This window comes from Crocodylus siamensis, chromosome 3 (genome assembly GCF_052110815.1).
Source record: "Crocodylus siamensis isolate JL-2025a chromosome 3, ASM5211081v1, whole genome shotgun sequence".
Classification (NCBI taxonomy): domain Eukaryota; kingdom Metazoa; phylum Chordata; order Crocodylia; family Crocodylidae; genus Crocodylus; species Crocodylus siamensis.
Window position 1 is genome coordinate 174,931,359 of NC_143397.1, and position 16,897 is coordinate 174,948,255.

At 40.4% G+C, this 16,897-nt stretch overlaps 1 protein-coding gene across 4 annotated transcripts in view; it reads left to right on the forward strand.

Annotated features, from left to right (window-relative positions):
- The first annotated feature begins 719 nt into the window (after positions 1–719).
- Positions 720–16,897, forward strand: part of RBBP8 (RB binding protein 8, endonuclease) — a 74,949-nt gene continuing 58,771 nt past the window's right edge. Inside the window, exons 1-2 of one of the 4 annotated variants that reach the window (XM_090039804.1) lie at positions 720–931; positions 11,071–11,284. In XM_090039804.1, coding sequence (XP_089895930.1) covers positions 11,173–11,284 — 112 coding nt within the window. In that variant the 5' untranslated portion in view covers positions 720–931; positions 11,071–11,172. The other 3 variants (XM_090039801.1, XM_090039802.1, XM_090039803.1) reach the window with 3 other exon arrangements.

The following is a 16,897-nucleotide window of genomic DNA, read 5'->3' on the forward strand; positions in this document are numbered from 1 at the left end:
AAGGGTGATGACATCCAAGTAGTTCTGCACAGAGGTGGGTGCACCGCACACACATTGCACTTCCTCTAACCCTGGAAAATCTTTTTCACAGAACCAGATGACACATGGGCAGAATACAGCCCTACAGAGAACATGAGTTTCAACCCTTCCGTGCAAGCTCTCTCAGCACCCCATTCTCTGTATGCAAGGGAAGACTTGTGTTTCCAATAGGTAAGGTAGTATGCATGCATGGGGAGAGGTCTTTGGGGGGAGCAGAATTTGTTAATGTTTTGTTTTTGTCTTGACAGTTGTGCTAAATATGAGGTGTTATTTAATTACAATAAACTTATGTTGTTATTGCTTTAAAATAGCTTTCTTCCCTGTTTATGCTAGTGAAAAGTAAACCTTCTAAAACAATGCATTTTGGATGCAATGAAAGAGTTTACAACAATAGGATCTTGCTGGATTTGACATGGATATATCACCGCCCCCATCCCTCAGCAAATTATTTTGCTGGCGGCTACATCATTCTATCAGTGGTGTGCTGGGAGTTGATGGAGGCACGAATAATTCACCATGTACAAAACCTAGCTGAACTGAGTTGAGCTGCAGCATGTTGGCCTGGCCTTTGATGCAGACTGGTTGGGCAGGTTCCTGTTCTACTTAGAAACTGGTTTGGCAGGCTTGTTATGCCAACAAATTCTGGTATGATTCCATGTTCTACAGAATGTAGAAACCTGCCCAGCCAGTTAAATGAAAGGCATATTAGGTTATCCATTGCACATTGTATATATCTTAGGTGTAGCAGATCTCGTCTCAGCATTCTTCAGTGTGGTCCACAGTGAATTCCTCATCTCACTTATGCTTTAGGTTTATAGCTTGAGGGGAAGTCAGCAGTAAGTATTCACCATCCCTGATCAAGAACAGAACCTTTCACAATTAAAACAAAAGGGTGAGTTTTAAAAATGTTTTTTAAAAGTTATTTAAGAAAATCTAACTCCGAAATTCAGTGTTACTGCACTTAAATTTGTAGTGTGGATGTTTTTTGTACGGATCTGTTTACTATATACCATTAGCTCCAGGTTCTGTGTTTCTAAATGACATCATTTGTATAACTTCTGATACTTCTGTATGTAGGTAAGCATCAGCTATTCCATCTTTATCTAATAGCATTTAATGGAGAGACTTGTCTAATGAATTGTACAGTAGTAGGAGACAGGAATACCTGAATACTAATCAGGGTGTTGTCATTGACTTGGTGTATGAACTTGGGCAAGTCACTTAACTGTCTTAAGAGAGAATGATCTCAGAGAGGTATTGTGACAAGGTAAAGTGCTATAAGGCACTAATGTTGATACTATTATCTATTTCTTGTTAGACCAACACTTTTTATTTTAAATTTTCAGGTTTATGGAATAAGTTACTTAGCAAAATTTGGTTTAGCACATGCATAACTGACTTAGTGGTGAGTGTTGAAAGCAAACTGTTTCTTAACAATAAAGAACTATTATTAACTTTCCCTTACTTACTTACCGAATAAAGGCTTCACAAATATGTTTTGCATGTAATAAGTAATTCAGAGTAGCAATACAAATAGAAATGAATCCAAATAATAAACCTACTCCTGACAGCGCTGAAATTTGGAGGGTTTGGGCTCTGGATCATTTACAGGTACAGCGTCAAATAAGAAAAATTAAATGGCATAGAAAACAAAAACTCTGGAATCTGGTAACTGATTAACTACTGGAAATCAGGAAGTACTAGCTGAGCTGAATAGAAAGGCATGAAGACAGGTTTTGTCATGCCTGTTAGGACAAAATGATTCTTTAGCTGAAGTAAATGTGAATCTTCCTGTCATCTATGTAACTAAACTTTTGAAAACCATCTTCTAACCACTTTCATGTCCCCAGGAAGCTTATTTTAGTGTCTTTAGATAAAATAATTACAGTTTGCCTGTGTGATGTAACGAACAATTTTGTGCCTGATGAATTGTATTTTAGTGTTACTTAAGGGAAATGAAGGTATGTATGTATAGGAGTATGTAAGAATCAAGATGATAATCTTGTAACAGAACCCTTATCATGGTAAGTATTTACTATATTCCATTTACAGGTTGATGTAAAAATTTACATCTTGTTTATAACTCTTTGGTAGAATACCAGTAAATAGGCTTCCTGAGCACCTAAAAGCTCTGAATGGAAGGCTGAAATAACCTTCTCACTGGTAGCACTGAGTCTGCTTGTTAAAACTAGAGATTTTCTTCAAAGTGTAGGAAAAAGAGCAAGAAGAAATAGATGTTTCTTCTGCATAGGCTGAGAATACTGTTCAGAAGAAACAGTTTAATTTTAGGGGTTAAAATGTCTGATTGCTCATGAAAATTATAAATCATTAAAGGAAGTGTTGCATATTTTAAAGAATATGTAATTTTCCCAAAATAGGGAACATGAATAACCTGTTAAACTGCTCATTATCTGATGTACATTTTGTCAGGTGATAAGTTTAATTCATAAAAATATTTCCTGCATCTGTTTTGGTAGTAGCGCGCGTGTATGTGTATAGCAAATGTTTCTGACCCAGTATTCTAGTTAATGGTAATTGAATAGCATTGTGTTTTAGTGATAAGAGAATGAGTTAGACATTCCGTTCATTACAGTCATGGTCTGCCTCTCCATCTCTTTGTGCATAAGTTCCCTTGCTATAAAACTGTGGTGGTAATACTTTGCAGGGTTGTTGCAAGACTAATTAATGTCTCCAAAGAATGTTGAGATTCTTAGATGAAACGTACCACACCAGTATAGTAAAAGAGTACCATTATTCACATTCTTACTCTAGTAGTATATCAATGCTTGCCTGAAGCCCTGCTATTGAAAAAGGAGATTGGCAAGAAATGTAAGTGCTTAATTTGTTCTTATTCAAAATCTACTTTGTACCTGGTAGAAGACACCTTCTAAACTATAAAATGTTTCCATAGTGATTTGTTTTCCAAGTCTTGAGCCCTGGAACAGAGCACATTTGTTAAATTCCAACTAAATAGTGAGCCATGTGAGTTAATGGTTGCCTACACTCCTAAAGCAACTAGTTTTGTGTTTTTGTTTTGGCAGGAGTGTCTGTTTTTGACAGATATGCCATATATTATATATGGCTTTGACATTTTTTCCTCTAAAATTCTCATCATTCACATATAAAGCAACATGATTAGGACACTGACTGCTTACCAGATATGCAGGTTAGCTGACTGTTCAGAATTTCTCATTTTTATTAGCTTAATGTTGATACAAAGATAAAACTAGCTTTCAATTATATATTTTAAAAATACCTGGGAAAAAATATACTTCAAATCTAGCTGCAGTGTTGTAGTATTTTTGTGGATAGGTCTCTTTCCAGAGGTATTGGATCAGACCACAAAACAGCTTTGGATTACTGCCTAGATGGTATCTGAATTTACAATCTAGAAACTGGCAGCCCTCTATGGGAGAGTAGGCAGAGTTCAGTCCTGTGGTGGAGACAGCAGTTGGTCTTGGTAGGGAAGTGAGGATGGATGTCTCAACCACCTTCTTCTCCTGCTCAGAAAGACCCTCTTTATACCTGCATACCCTTTGAAACCAAGTCAGCATCAAACTCCCTGCTGTTACTAACAGCTTCTTCCTCCAGATAATTGGTAGAGAATTGCTGTTCTCTATGATGACCTCTGGAATGCTGTCACAGGTTCTGATCCCTTGATCTGAAACAGCTAGAATATGTTCAGGTTTAGGGCATGCTGGAAGTCTCAGGCTTTTAAGAGAATCTTAATGGAGGACCAGGTCCTGCAGCCAAGCTAGTTCTAAACATACTGGCACTTGCCTTGCCTTTGGATTAAACCAGCAAGGCCCAGAGGGTGACACTGGTGTGTGGACTATTCAATGTCTTCATATACGCTGCCTAGGCATTTGCACCCTGGACAGGTCATTCCCACTTGAGTTTATTTTAAAGTGAGGATTATGTTTTGCAAGCAGATGTTTCAGAGTAATTCTGTTATCCCATGAGACAGACAGATGCATACTACTAGTAATGGAGGAGGAAAATGCTGCTTTAAATGTGGTGCTTAGGGCTACGGAGAATGTACTTAAACAACCACATGCTGGTGAGTGTTTTTAGTTATTTTGTGGAGCTGCTGCTGGATTTCTTGTGTTGCTTGATTTCACTGACTATAATTTTAGTCAACTGTTAACTTAAAACACCAAGAGGACAACACCCGTATGATTTTATACATGTAAATAAATACAATAAACTTACTTGTAGCATTGTTTTTTGGCATTAAAACATTATTCTTAACCCTCTTGCTCTAGAACTACTAACCCACATGAGGAAGGGATGAGAGAGAGAGTTATATTAGCACCATAACCTCCACATTGCTCAGGCATCATGGTAGTGTATGGAATTGAAGCAGTAGGATCACTGATAGCTAGCATATAAGCATGCGATTAGATACCATCCAATCCGACATATACTGACTACCAAAGATAGTGCTTAGTTCAGTGGCTCCAAAAGGACTACTTGTAAGTAAGTACTTATTGGAAGGACTGGACCTATAGGCCATGTCTAGATGTGCATGGACATTTGGTTCCCTAGGGACAACTAGCGGTGGTGCACCTTGTGCTGTTGCTAGTCCCCAGGGAACATCTGTCATGCACGTGTTGGCATGCATCAAGTTACCCCTGGTAGATTAGAGGTGGCTGGGGCCAGGAGTGGTCTGGCTCCAGGAGCCTTAGGGTTCTGGGGGCCTCCAAGGGCTGCAGCAGTGGTGACCCTGCTGTGCAGAGCCTGGCCAGCAGCAGAATGCAGCTCTGGCTGGCCAGGCTCCACTTTGGGCAGCCCATGCTGCCACCGCGTGTCACTCCATTTCTTTTCTCCGCAGGTTTTTTTGACCCTTGGTGTCCAGGGGTCAAAAAATCCATCCATGGTGCTTCCTTGCAACACAGAGAACAACTGAATGTGTGGTATGTAGCACTGCAGACATGTATGCAGCACCACATACCACATTGCCGCATCCAGACTAGCGCAGCCATAGTTACCTCCAAAATAGTCTCTCTCACTACTGGTCTGATCCTTCTCCATTTATCAGCCTGATACTATTTATCCATTTTTTTCCTGTGAGCTTAATTTGAATAGTTAGCCAGTATGCTTAGTTCAAAGACTCTAAGCAGCAATGTGCCTGAGTTTTATTAATATAATCCAGAGAAGAATCCTAAATGTGTAAGTACTGTGTAGTTGTTCTAATGGCACCTACATCATTTTCAGTAGTTCATTAGCACATTTAATGAGATGGGAATCTACTTTGTTGTGACCAAGTATGTGATCTTGGATTACATTTTTCTGCAGAGTCAAATAAATCTCTCCATAATGGGAAGAAAGCGTGGAAGGAAAAGTTCACTTTAAAACATTTTTCAAGTACTGTGGCAGGCTGACACTCTTATCACTTACTGCAGTGTAAAATAGGATAACACTGTTGAAGTCAGTGATATTACACTGCTGTAAAATTCCATAAAAGTATGCACCACAGATTGATGCAGAGAAGGAAAATGCTGAAATAAGCATGTAGTTATCATTACTGACAAAGTGGTGCCTAGTTCTAGCCTTACTGTGCCATACTGGCACTTGCTCTAGCCTTAATGCAATACTTTTTCCACATCGGAATCATACTACCTATGGTAACCTTAGCACGTCTCTTTCTTTTTTTGTATATATAAGGGGATTTTTTTTAACTTCTTCAGTAGAACCATCTAGATTCCCTAAACATTTTAACTGAATATTATAAGTATGAATTTGGAAGAGAATTAAAATTTGAACTTGACCTTGAACTTTACTCAGTTTGTACAACTGAAACTACAAGAAGCAGAGTTTTGTGCTTGTATGTGCTACATTTGTCTCATCCCACAAACTTTGCAATTAACAGAAACTTGAAATTTTCTAAGGAAAATTGTTTTCTGACTCTCAATAGAGCAAGGAATATTTAACTTTCCTAAGCAACTCACTCATAAGAAATCTGAGTCCAAAATGTGCATTTCCAAAGCAGCTTTCTAGAAACAGAAATGTGAGTTCTGTTTATGATACTGTTAAAGACGACTTATCAGATCTTACCATAGATTTGAGGATAGCTTTCTGTCTTCAGCAGGAGGACGCTGCTAGCAAAATCCTCCTAGTTCACTGAATTTTCAGAGGCTGTAGGCTTTAAAAGAAAAGGTAGTAACATGCTTTGGAAAGATTTGAGATAATAGGAAACTTGAAACTATTCTTGCAGTAGCTAACTATTCTGCAGTTGACTGACAGGCCAAAGTTAGTTTTAGCTCATTTAACAGCGTTCAACTTCTAGGGCAGGGGTTCTCAATCCCCAGGCCACAGCCTGGTGCTGGGCCGTGGTGGGTCGGCTGCCGGTCTGCAGCACAGTTGGCTGCCGAACCAAAAGTGGCTACGGCAAAATGTGGCCACCCAGAGCCAGGTGGAGAGGCTGCAGTTCTTTCCACAGGGTCTGGGGATATCTTTGCTTGTCTTCCAGCCAGAAATTCCAGCCCTGGCTGGCTGGCTGTGACTGCTGGGCCATGGTTTGCCAGACCATGGCCACTTCTGGGCCATGTTTTGCTGGGCTGCTGCATAAAAATTTGAGAACTCCTATTCTAGGACACACATGCAAACTCAGCTTGGACCCTCACCACTCAACCCCCCCCCCCCCCAAAAAAAAAAAAGTTTTCTTCTTCAGACATATTAAAAGAGTATTTTGGATCTAATTGTTATTTAGCATATCATCATCTGGAGAGTACCTGCTAGCAACTCCAGTATTCAAGCATGTGACCTAACTCAATAATCTAACAGTAAGGTTAAGTAGCAACAACGGGCTGGTATGGTAAAAACACATATGTACGTAACATTATTCATACTACTGCTTATGTAAGTAATACATGTGTGATCAGGACTGACTTCTAACCAAGCAATGACATGTCTTTCGAGCATACATTTAAGCCCCATCTCTAAGTCAGTGATTCTCAACCAGGGAGCCAGGGCATAGGTGACTGATAGGAGAGGCACGGGGGGCACGTGCCCTCCCTGACAGGGCCGTCCCCACCGCCAATGCTGCCAGTGGCTTCTGCTGGTTCTTGCCAGCCCCCGTCCCCACCACTGATCCAGTGGGCAGCTTCTGCAGATGCCCGTCCAGACTCAGGAGGCACCAGTCACCCATGAGTCAGGGCACCCTGGAGTGCTGCCAGATCCTTTGTGGTGTGAGGTGATAAGTAGCTAAACCAGGCTCAGGCCCATCCCTGATGTCCTTGGACAAATCTCCACCTCTACCCTTGGGTTTTGAAATGAGATGCCAAGTCATGGAGGGGTGCCTGCAGGCCAGAAACCATCATTCTGATTTCCACTGTTTCTGTGTGCACCCAAACAAGGGCCAGATCCATGGAGAGTGATTCATGTCAGTGTAGATTTTTCATGCCGACTTCCTGCTTATGGGGAGCCTGCTCAGAGCCAGAGTTTTGTCAGGCCAGCAGAGACCCCCCCAACATCCCCTTTGTTTTTTGGGCTGGTTTCAGGGTGTCTCTGAAGGCAAGGCAAAGTCCTGCACCACCACTGCCAATTCATCCCCCCTGCTAGTCCCCACATGTTTGCCGCAAACAAGACACGGGCAGCTGCACATGCTTGAGACAAAACCCCTCCCTCTCCGCCCCCCTCCGCCTCGCGCCCTCACTGCCACCCCCGCGCGTCGGCCTCTGGAGCTAGCGGCGCAGCATCAGGGGGCAGCAGGTACGATTGGCTCTCCCGAAGCCAACCAGAGAGCCGAGGGGTCGGGACTAATAGCCGCGCACCTCCCCTCCCTCCCTAGGAAAACATCCCCTCCAGGCGCTGCACCCCCTCCCCTGACGGAAAGTCCCGCGAGCATAGAACGGGACGTCTCGCGAGAATTCTCCCGCGGCGCTGATTGGCTGGGCCGGGGAAGGAGCCGAGCTTGAGTTTCTCTTTCCAGCGGGCGGTGTGAGGAGCTGCCGGAACCAACCTGCCGCTGGCAGGTAACGGCACGTGCCCCCCCTCCCCTCTGCGCGGGGTCGCCGTTGGGGGCGGGGCCAAGCGGGCCCCTCAGGCAGGGGGAACCCCGCCCTGCCGGGCCCTGCAGCCCCTCGCTAGGCAGGGGGCATCTAGCTGCAGCAGGCCCCCAGGAAAGATGCTTTCACCCGCGGGGCTAGGGATGCTGCATGGCTTAATGGCTTGACCTGTGCCGTGTAGGCGCTGCGGCCCGCGTTGGCCTCCCAACTCTTCAGGACAAGCCGGGTAAAGAACTGCGATTTTTTTAATAGGCTTTGTCCGTAAGGTTGGACGAGGTGTGTCTGCGCTGCCTTCCTCATGAGCGTTGATCTGTGGACTGCAAGCTGGCAGGGCTTGGCTGGAGGCTGCTACCTGTTTTAGCACTAAAAAAATCCCAAAGATTACTCCTGGGAGTTAGGAAACACGTGGGCTTCTTGGAGCATGGGCGCTCAGTGCCTGGGCTCTCCGCATGGCAGGATCAGGCCAACGGCCAGCCCACAGGGCAAAAAAGTTAAGTAGCATTGACTGCTACTATATACTATGCATCTAGTCTGACAGTCTTAACCCCTGGCAGGTCTTGGGTGCTTGAGAGCCCACTAGTTGTTCCTAAGCTTGGGGACAGCTGCTGAGCAGTATCCACAGGGCTAAGTAAAGGAGCCACCATGATCATTTCAACAAAGTACTAACACAGACACCCATTTCTGGAATTTATAAACATTGAGTGACACCATTTCTAAAAGTAGATGTTTGCTTTGCTTAAAAAGAGACGGTCATTTTATGAAGATCTATATGGACTCCTGTGAGAGAGAGCTCATTTTGATGCTACATAGGCCAGTATCCTGCATCTCACAGTGGCAGAGTGGATGCTAAAGGGAACAGTATTTATGCAGGGCTTATTCAGACAGATCAGCCCCCTTTCTGCAGATCTGCCTGCAGAAAGGAACCAGCTTCTAGCATTCAGAGGCCTAGAAAACCCTCATTTGTAGGCTATACTCCTGTTATGTTTAATGCAAGTTCATGAACTTACCCTGTACGTGTGTGTTCAGCGCTCTTCCGAATCTGGTTAAATGGTTAGCTGTTATGACATCTTGTGGCAACGAGTTCCAGAAACTAATTAGACACTGGGTAAAAAAAAAAAAAAAAAGCAATTTCTTTGTTTGTTTTAAACTTGCTTTCTAATCATTTTTTCATATATCCCCCTTGTTCTGCTGTTGTGAGAGCTAGTAAATCTTTTACTTACTTCACACTATCCATTATTTTATAGTTCTCTATCATATCCCTTTTCCAGTCATGTATTTCTCTAAACTGAAAAGGCTTAGCCTACATAGCTTGTCCTCATATGGAAGCCTTTCCAGACCCCTGATCATCCTTGCTGCCGTTCTCTACTCTTATTAGTTCATCTATATCCTTTTGGAGGGAGTTGGACCACAACAGCAAACTGTACTCGGGGTGGGAGCAGACAGTACTATAATAACACAACACTGGTACCCATCCCAGTCTTGCAAAGTCCAGTGAGGTATCTAGACATCCTACTCTGATTTAGGGATGTAGGACCTTCTCTGATTTAGGAATGTGGGAAGGCATCAAACTGCTTCCTTCCTGGATCTAGTGGTTCCTTCTTCCTCTACTGGAGGTGGTCTGCAAACATGTCTTTCTATATGTGGTTCACTTTTTTTTTTTTTCAAGCTTCTTTTCACAGCCGTGAAGCCTGGTAGTCTGATATGATTATGTTTCTCCTGCATTAGTGCAACTGTACAGTCTTCTTTAAGGGACACTGTGGGTGATCTTATCTTGAATATTTGCACTATGTGCTGAGAGTGATGATTCGTTTTGGATATTTGGAGCAAGTAGAATTTGGGACTCAGATTACACTTTTTTTTTCTTTCCTAACATACTGTTGATTACTCCTAGCCTTTGCTGGATATGTGAGGAGAAGCCTTACTTTTCACCTGAGAAGCTCAGGTCTAAATGTCTGTCTCCAGCATTCTTGGCCAGAATCCTCATTTGACAATAATATTATCTGGATTTAGCTGGATTATTTTCTTTCTCATTTCTAATCTGCATTACATAATTATGTCAAAGATAAACACAGGTACATAGTAAAAATCCAGTCCATTCCCAAAGATCTTACAGTTTAAATAGACTTGACAAAGGAAGAATTATTATCCACACAGGAAACTTGAAGGATAGAGAAACAATGCGGCTTCTCTAACATTATACCTCCAGTGTTTGTAGCAGGTACAGGAGTTGAACCTGAATCTAAGTTCTGATCTAGAATTTAATCACAGCACCATGTTTCATCTATAGTATCCCTGAGGAACTCTGCTGTCTTATTGAGCCTATCAGGAATGTAAAGCTACCATAGAGCTATACCAGAATATCTATCTGAGTAATGTATGTGTAATTTCTGAAGGAAACGAAGGACAGTGCTGAAGACAAGAGCTCCGTGACACTGTTGGATCCCCTGAGATCTTCGTAAACTTTTACAGGGAGATCTGCAGGCTTGAAGACCAGCCTCCTATTCTCTTTTTCATAAGGAATATGATTGTTTCTACACAAAACATAGAGAAAATGTACAATGGAAACCTTTAAATGCCCTTATGGGGGGGGGCAGTTTAGGCCCATATTTAAAATTATTTACATAAAAAATACCTACACGCTCACACACACATGCCTTTATGATTTCACTAGCCAAATTGGCAACTTTCCAGCTTTTATTTCCAAATTGCAAAATGTTGAAAGCATACAGAATTTTTGGCAAGCAGGAATTACATATGTTTTAGATAGGGGAAAGAGTAAACATCCTTAAAGTCTAATTTTAATTTGAGCTCTGTTTTCTTTTTCTCCAAAATAATTTTTATTCTTAAATAATTGTGTGGCTTCTGGCAAGATAATTAGAACTAACCCCTACTGCAGGATGAATGATTGTCAGCAAATAAGCACACCTTGACAAAGACAGACAGTGGGCTTTGTTCTTCATCCATGGCTGCAAGTCATACTCTGATAAATGCAAATGTAAGTGATGTCAATCTGTCATTACAGGCATGCTGCTCTTCAAAAACAGCTTCATAACAATGTAATATAAAACTACAAGGGAAGGAGTGAACCAGATACAAGTGAAAAATAAGGAACAGAAAAGAGAAGATGAATGCTTCTGCAGGAAGCTGTGGGAGCCCTTGCTCGGCTGAGTCCGCTGGTGATTTCTTCAAGGAACTCTGGTCCAGGCTGAAAGAATGTCATGATAAAGAAGTACAAGGTAAACTGTTTTAACAGATGTTGTGTTTTCTGAAAATTAGTAAATGTCAGTACTATTAGTTTTAAAATGTCACTTCAGTCAGTTGCGCTTGTTTTAAAAGGAAAACTATTAAAGCTGAAGTTCCAATACTGCCATTAGATCCTTGCCATGGACTACTAAGCCAATATGAAACCACTCAAATTGGTAAAATTCAGGTTGCTTAGGAAGTTGGACTAGGTCAGTATTTTTCAATTAGTAGGTTGTAGAGATACCAAAGATGTACTGTGGGGATAAATACAGAGAGATTCAGGGGTTTGGCCTTCCCCAGACATTCCCATGTGTAAAGAACAGCCCAGTATCCTAAACTGGAAACAGCAAAACCACATTAATGTGGCACTACTGACACACTAAATAACCCTGCTGAAAAGGAGATCAGATTAGCTCAGACACATCATGCATACCTGGCTACTCTGCTTCTATTTCAGAGCTATCATGAACACAGCTAGTTTAGATATCTCTGCAGCATGCATGGCAAGCAGACCATGAGGGAGGTAGGCTCTAGGGATCCATGTGGTGTTGGGAGGGAGTTTGTGAGGTACTACATAAGGTTGGAGGAGAGGTGGGTTGTAGGGGTCTTTGAAGAGTCAGAGGTTGCTAGAGTGGTTACAGCATGTATGAAGATCAGGTGGAGTTGAGCTTTGAGGCTGCACAGTGGTTGTGGGTGATCTGTGGAATCAAAAACCCCATTGGACTAGATCATAGAGATCCCTTTTGGGCTTGCAATATAAATATTCTTGCAGGAGTGGGACTTTAGCTGTTAAATCATATTTCATGAGCTGAGATCAACCAAGAAACATAATGCAGCCTCATCTGGCAGCTGTAATTGGTTTGGAGATGCTTCAGTACTTCATAGTTGAGAGTTGCTGTAAAATAGCAACCAATTATTTTTTCTCTCTTCCCCCTATCTTTTTGTCCCTACATATATATAAATAGTAAAATAGATGTACACATCACATTCTCAGCTCAGCTGAAGGCAAGCCAAGTGGCAATGTCTGTTATATTCTATTATAACTTAAGGCTTCTTCTGCAAAAAGTGTTGTTTTTTTTTAATTTCTATTATTTTAAATATTCACGATGAAATTCATTATTTAAGCTCTTTGTTTTGGAATTATATTATGATGTCCACATTTTACTCGCACCACGGTTATAACTTATTAGGCACTGTACCTCTCCATTCTTTGATTGGTGAGAAATTAAAACATTCATCATATGACTTATTTTTGTTACATAATGTCCATATTTTTTTCTTTATATATTTGGTCTGAAATTGAAGATCTCATCATACAATCTTGACTCATGTGATGAGGTTTTTTTTTTCCAAGTGGGGTTAAAGCATCATTTCATTTGAACTTCAGCAAATGCATCTTTGTTTGTTAAAGATTGTATAAAATGCTCTGAAAGAAAAGTGCTTATGACTTAATTTAGTCCCTGCTCTTGCAAGTGGCTGTGTGCATGTAGACTCTTGTACTTGTAGGAAGCCACAATAATCTCAAAAAGACTTCAAAATTATAGTGTTAGTCCTTCATTGTCAAATACTTAAGAGTGCAGATGTTTCCATTCCCGCCACTGAATTTAGTAGAAGACTTGAGTCCAATCAGCCACTTACACCATTGAGCTTTGAGTGTTTGACTAAGCATTCACAGATTTCTGTTAATCTGTAGTTTAGTTAAAAGGTAATAAAAGATTTAACAACTGATATCGGCTTGTTTTACATTTTTAATATCTTAGTTCATATTCTATGAGAGATCAGATAATATTATAGAACTTCCTTAAAATCTGCAACGTTGTGTTCATTTTTAAATTGTTTTTATTTTGTGAGTTAAATTTGATCTTCATCTGGGTTTCAGTAGGGTTGAGATCACCAACAGAGCACATGCTGAAGCATCAGCGTAGTGGGATCTGATGAACTGTGGCATGTCTGAACACCAAAAACCTGAAAAACAGAAGACCTAAGATTTAGGAATAGTGCTGAATACTCTTTATCTAGTTCTTTGTGGCATTCAGCATGTGATTCTAAAGTTTTTGCACTCTGTATATTTGCAGATCCTTTCCAAAATGTATGTTGGGTGGGGTGAGAGAATTTTGCCACTAGGCAGACTTTTTTATTCCTAGCCCTTTGTCAATGTGTCCCACAAAGTTGGGTAAAATTAGATCTTCCATGATAACATAAAAGACATGCCTGAAGGATATTATTATTTTTTTTTTTAAAGGTGGGGATCCTCCTATAGAACTTGGTACAAGAGGATATTTTAAAAAGTTCAAACACAGACTTGCCTGGAGTTTCCTGGTTTCTGAAGTCTATAAATAAGAATTAAAATTGACTCTTGAGTTTCAAATCTAGATGTCAGCAAAAACATGGTGTTATTTAGAGGAAATGGAGTATTTGCTCAAGAAATACTTTGGGTCTTGGGTTGTACACTGACTATAGGTGTTACTTGACATTGCTGCATTTGTTGAAGGTCTGTTTGCAGTCCTGCTATTCAGAAGTTTGTAACCTGTTAAAATAGCATAATTTATACAAATGATGCATTTTTGGAAAACCTTTATGTTGTTTGTGAGGAATTATTGCATAAATTGGAGAGCTTAAAAACATTTTCCCACTAACTTGTGGTTTGTCATGCTAACTCTAAAAAGCTATTCTTGAATTCAGTAATCTTGCAACTTTAATACTTTGTCATTAGAAGGTAAAGGTGGCTTTTTCAGCTTTCGATTATTTTTTTTCATCTGGCCAACTTATTTACCTTTGCAAAGCTACTCTTCTCAAAGTCACTAGTGAGAACAGTTTGTCCAAGTCACCTTGGACAATTGCATGTTGCCTAATTAGCAAAGCTGCTGCACCTGTAGCATCATTGATTTAGCAGAATTTGTGAACACTTACCACCTGTGAAAATGTTGTCAAATTTCTCTGTACCTTGGTTTCACATCTGTAAGATGTGCTTGATATTTACCTACTTCACACAAGGTAGAAATTTATTATCTGATGATAGTCTGTGAAATGACTCAATTCTACCAGTATTTACACCGTATTTAATCGTTAGTTGGTATACGCAGTATAACTATTCTAGATGTGTATTTGTAACTTGTGTCCCTCATTAGCATGGTATTTGACCATAACTATAAAAGTAAATCTGAAGGTGTTTCTAGACAATATAACTATGTCTGTATCACCATGAGCAAACACAAAAGAATTTTTTTGTATAGCGATACAAGAAATAGTTTAAGTTATTCTGCCATCTTCATCTGTTTGAAGACCAGGAAACAGTGATAAGGAAAAGCTGAGGCTTATGGCAGTACGGTAAAAGCTGCGCTATCCAGCACCTTACAATGCTTTATTAACTGGCATGCCAGCTTGTAAGGGAAAAGTGAAACCAGAAGTGCCCACCATGGCACTTACCATTTCACTGAGCCCCCGTGGCCCGGGTCATAGCAGCTTGCATGGGGCCCCCACTCCCTGTCCCTTGGGGCCCATGGGAGGGGCAGCGATGTGGTGGAAAGAGTGAGTAGCAATGCGGCAGGAGGGACAGTGACACCCCGGACATGGCGGGAGAGGCAGTGGCCTGAACAGGTAAAGTTGCCTGTTGGGCCCGCTCAGTTAACTGACATATTTTGTTATCCAGCATCCCCCATTCTTCATGGGTGCCGGATAACAAAGCTTTTACTGTAGAATGATAAAAGGAAGTTCTCTCAGTGAAGTATCATTATAGTGGAGATGGAGGTTGAAAGTGGCTGAGAAAGTAAATTATGTAGAAATTCTCTACCATCTTCACACTCATAATTATATTATATCTTTATTTTTAGTATTTATGGTCTGTTCTTGTCATCTAATCTACATCAAATTCTGGGACCGGCTAGGACATTGAACTTTAATTTCTGAAATCTCCTGTAATGGATTTTTTTTTTTAAAAAAGAATTTGTCCTGCAAAATTTAGGCATTTTCATAGATTATTATGACTATCATTTTAATAATTACATGGTATGATAAGAGGTAAACTTTTTACATTGACTAGCTCAAGATGTGTAGCAATCTTCAAAATGTCTTTAAATTTACCCATCTCCTTTAGTAAATGAGAGAAGACAGAAGAGTGGGCATTTTTCAGAAGCAGTATTTGTGATTAAAGCTTGACTTTAAGATTTAAAAGAGGCGCTACCAGGTATCTGCATTTATAGTAAGGTGTACAGCCTTTTCCTTTTTGGTCACTGTTTAAGCATGGTCTGTTCTAAAGGTGTGGTCACAGTCCAGTTTTTTTATGAACAGATATCTCCATTACGCAATCTTAAATCTTTATCTTATCAGATAGAACCCTCCCAAACCCACTGCCAAAAGGAGGCAAAGAAATGTGTTTCAGATTCCATTAAACATAGTAAAAATTAAGTCTCTCTTTTAATGTAAATATGGCATACATTTGAACAAACTCCTCTAAGTGCTTTGTTGATTTCTCTTTATTGTTGCCATTTGTTTAAAAAATGAAATTAGATGCTAAACCATAAATGAATCCTGTGTTATACTGAAATTGAAATACATGGGTCCAAAAATCAACCTGCTACATTTAAAAATTCCTTAAAACCTAGTTACAGGTCCTGTAACATTACATATGAAATGTTACATATTTATATTAACAACATTTTTAAAATCGACAATTGATTTTAAAAATCAGACTTAAAAATATTCGTCAGGTCATTAACATGGTAGCATTTTAGAATAATTAAACCCTAAGCTAAAGTTAATACCCCAACACTAGGTTCCCTACAAATTGTACACCTGTACCAAAAGAAAGCATCTGGACAGAGGGAAGCTGCTCATGACTGAACTGATCTAATGTCCCCTCATTAGAGTGGAAAATTAGGTGCTTTCATTTGTTTCTTTTACTCCAGTAATTATTGTTACTTTAAATCAGCAGTTTGCTGTATGTTAAGGACCGGAAACAAAACATTTAAAAAAATTCAGATGTAAACATATTAATTAGTGGGTCAAAGCTGCCTGATCCTCTGGAGGGAAAAAGGAAGAGATTATGGATAACAGTAGTAATTCTACACTCTTGGATAAATGTAACAAACTGGATTCCTGCCTTCTCAGTGCAGTCATTTGAATTAAAAGAACAAAATTAAAACCCTTTAAGTCACCAGTTCAGTTCCTACTGAGTTCAGGTGAGTAAGGGATAGTGTTACTTGTAGCACAGTACTTTGCCTTTTGAGCCCTGCCTCTTCAATTGGTGGCTCAGGTTGCCAATGTTACAATCCTAAATACTTGCTGAACAGACTACCTGTTCATACAGGAGACGCATTGTTGTGAAGCTTCATTCCTTCCGATGGGTGTGGAGCAGGATTAAAGCACACTTTGTAGAGGTTCTAATTGCAGGTGCCTAATTGAGTTGATGAATAGTAACCACTTTTAAAAAAATAAACCCTCTTTCTGTGCTGATCTGCATGACAGAACAGAATGTCTCTCAGGTGTTGAATGTTTGTGAGATAAAAGAAATCTTTCCTGTTTCCCAAGAACTAACTTTTGAAGTAGTCTCTATGTATTTTCTATCTCATTGTCACAAAGCAGTTGTCTTGTAACGGTCCACGGTATGC